General features: G+C 53.2%; 1 protein-coding gene across 1 annotated transcript; it reads right to left on the bottom strand.

Annotated features, from left to right (window-relative positions):
* Positions 1–968: 968 nt before the first annotated feature.
* Positions 969–2,804, bottom strand: LOC124666111 (pentatricopeptide repeat-containing protein At3g48250, chloroplastic-like). Its single transcript, XM_047203463.1, has one exon. It carries the CDS (start codon positions 2,674–2,676, stop codon positions 1,186–1,188), a length of 1,491 nt encoding a protein of 496 aa, XP_047059419.1. The 5' UTR covers positions 2,677–2,804; the 3' UTR covers positions 969–1,185.
* Positions 2,805–3,012: the final 208 nt, after the last annotated feature.

Genomic DNA, 3,012 nt, shown 5'->3' with positions numbered 1-3,012 from the left:
TAATCGGTCTCACAAGCGGATTTATCAGGAATTTTCAGTTAACTGGGACTCATTTTTGGCTAAATACCCCCCTCCGTCCCTGTCTCTCTCCAGTTTCGACTTGTCCCACTCGTTAGGGTTTGGGAATTGGGGGCTCCAGCGCCTCCTCCTCATCTCCCGCTCGATACCACCGGCCGCCAGCAAAGAGCACGCCGCCGCTGGCCAGAGCCAACCAGCGGCCGCATCTCAGCTACCAGGATCCTTCCCGCCGGCCCCTCTTCTCCCTCCTCCGGCTGTCCCTCCTTCCCAGCCAGGTCCCTGCTCGATCTGCTGTCCTCCCGTCCACCTTTAGCAGCTGCCTGCGCTGCCGCCTGCCAGATCTCCTCCATGGCTTCTCCGGCAAGACTAAAAGGCAAAGCAGCAACTAATTAAAACATTAAAGAGTCTACACCTTCTCATATTAGTTTCCTGCTAATTTGTATCAACATTGATCACTATAGAAATACATATCATCATTTTAAGCACCAGATAAGTGGTGCTGTAGCTCCATGGACTGCCATGACGGAAAATTGTTCACAAACTTGGCCCATAATGCAAAACATTAATATGTCAATCAACAATATCTCGAATAAAGAAATCCAAGAAAGTGTCACTGTAATTCTGCCTACTAGACTGTAGCACTTTATAGAAAAAGTTTGTTCATAAAATAACTTTGACAAGCACACTGGAGTAATTAAAAGCTTATGTCTAGATAGTAAGTTCTGACTAAAAGCAACCATTAATTAAAAAATTAATACTTGCTCATGCTCATACCAGTTTCCTGCTAATTTGCAGCATCACTGATCGCTATAGAACAGCTCTAGAGATATGTGGTGTCGTAGCTCCATGGTTTGTGATAACACAAAGGAGGATAAAGTTAACTGAGGATGAGTACAAAAAAAACATTTCCATTGTACACTGTTCAAGTAGGTGGTTTAATTCGGATTGTATTTCTAAGGAAATAGCATCTGTATAGCTGCAAAGGTACAAGAAAAGGTGAAGACAAATGCAAAGGGGATAAAAGATAACTCAATAAAATATCTGTGTTACAATCAATAAAGTACCATGTAGAAACCCATGAGCACCAAGCTTACTAAATAGCAGCTAGCTAGTGTGCAAAAGCTGGTGTGTTGATATAACCTCAGCAGCCTTTTTTCCATGGTTGAGTTAAGAAGTAGTCTTGGCTTTTATTGATTCAAACAGCTTGGTTATTTCATGATGCTTGCGGATATGGAAAGGGCACTTGTACAGTAGATCCTGAGCTTCTGAATATCTCCCCTCCGCAAAGAATGACTTGAACATTAGCAGATAGACAGTGTATGCCGGATAGGTATTCACTGACCCTTTCAAGGCCTTGAGAAAGTCCCTAGCATCTTCAAGGGTCCCGTATTCAGCAATTTTAGGAGGGAAAGGGTCTGCAAAGGGTGGAAACTTGCGGGCTTTCATTGATTTAAGAAGCCCCAGCGCCTCCTCGAGTTTCCTCACCCTCAGCAACTCGCTAATGATATGCTTGTAAGTGTTTTGCCAAGGGCTTAACTCGCCCTTGTCCACCATCTCAACAAACAGAGTGTGAGCAGCATCAACCTTGTCTTGGTTACACAGGCCTTTGACCATGACATCCAGCAAATCAGCATCTGCGTCCAAGTTGTTCTCGATCATTTCTGTCAAGTAGTGCAGAGCCTTGTCCACCTCCCCAGCCGCACAATGCCCTTGGATCAACATGGTCCAGGTCTTGAGATCGGGCACACAACCCTCAGCCTCCATTTCATCAAACACCTTGCGAGCCTCATCACACTTGTTGGCCTTGCATAGCCCAAACACCAGCTGGCTATATGTAATGTTGTCTGGCTGGTGGCCGGCGGCTTTCATATCATACATGACCTCGGCGGCCTCATCGAACCTGCCGTTGCTGGTAAGAGCCCTGTGGATCCCATCAAACACGTCCTTGGACTTGAACTCATACACGGCCTCGTACTTCCTCACTACTCGATAGGCCAGCTCGAGATCAGGCGACGGCCCCAGGGCGATGCGCCTGAGGAGCAACGGCCCGTCCGCCTGGGACGGCTTGTAGGGGCTGTCCATCATGAGCTCGTAGAGCTCCACGGCCTGGGTCATCATGTGGCGTTTCTGGAACTGCCTGGAGAGCTTGACGTAGGTGTCGATGTCCAGGTGCATCCCGTGAGCCTTCATCTCCTGGATGAGGTCCCAGAACTCCCGCATGGACTCCTCCCGGCCGAGCACCCTGGCCATGGCGTTGTAAGCGGCGGACTCATGCTTGTAGCCGCAGTTCTGCCGGCCGGCCCACCGGAAGAAGGCCAGGGCCTTGGCCGGGTGGTCCCTCACCTCCCGGAGCACCTTGGTGACGGCGGTCTCCGTGAGCTCGACGCCCTCCAGCCTCTTATCGAGCGAACCATCCTCCTCCTCGTCGTCGAGCCCGCGGAGGACGGCGGCGGCGACGGGGTGGGCGTCGGTCCTGGCCTTGGCGAGGCGGTCGGCGAGTGAGGCGTAGTCAGCGTTGAGGCTGGCCTTCTTGAAAGAGGCGAGGGCGGCGAGGTAGGTGCCCTGGTCGACGGAGTGACCGGCGGCTTCCATGTCGCTGAGGAAGGGCCAGAAGTGGTGCGCGGCGGAAGTGGGGCGCGAGGCGAGGGTGCGGAGCATGAGGTTGTAGGCTGCGGACCCCAGTGGGTGGCCCGACTCGGCGGAGCGGCGGAAGAAGGCGAGCGCGAGGGACGGGTCCTCCTTGGAGAGGCTGCGGAGCGAGTAGAGGACCGACTCCGTGGTCGGGGCCGGCGCGGGTGGAGGCGTGGAGGGGATGGGGATGGGGATGGGGGTGGTGGCGGTGGAGAAGAGGCGGTGCCGGCGGAGGAGGAGGAGACGGAGGTGGGAGGAGGCAGGCGGCGGCGCCATTTTGGGGGTTTGCGACTGGGAGAGGAGGGAGGAGGAACAGGCCGGGCCGGCCAAGTGAAATACTACAGTATGGGGAAGAGGGCGATG

Source organism: Lolium rigidum, chromosome 6 (genome assembly GCF_022539505.1).
Source record: "Lolium rigidum isolate FL_2022 chromosome 6, APGP_CSIRO_Lrig_0.1, whole genome shotgun sequence".
NCBI classification, from domain to species: domain Eukaryota; kingdom Viridiplantae; phylum Streptophyta; class Magnoliopsida; order Poales; family Poaceae; genus Lolium; species Lolium rigidum.
The sequence above is the reverse complement of the archived record's forward strand: the minus strand, read 5'-3'. Positions and strand labels throughout refer to the sequence as shown.

What these genes read in the sequence shown, in the direction of transcription:
- LOC124666111 (XM_047203463.1), bottom strand. Translation starts at nt 2,676, where the DNA reads ATGCTCCGCACCCTCGCCTCGCGCCCCACTTCCGCCGCGCACCACTTC.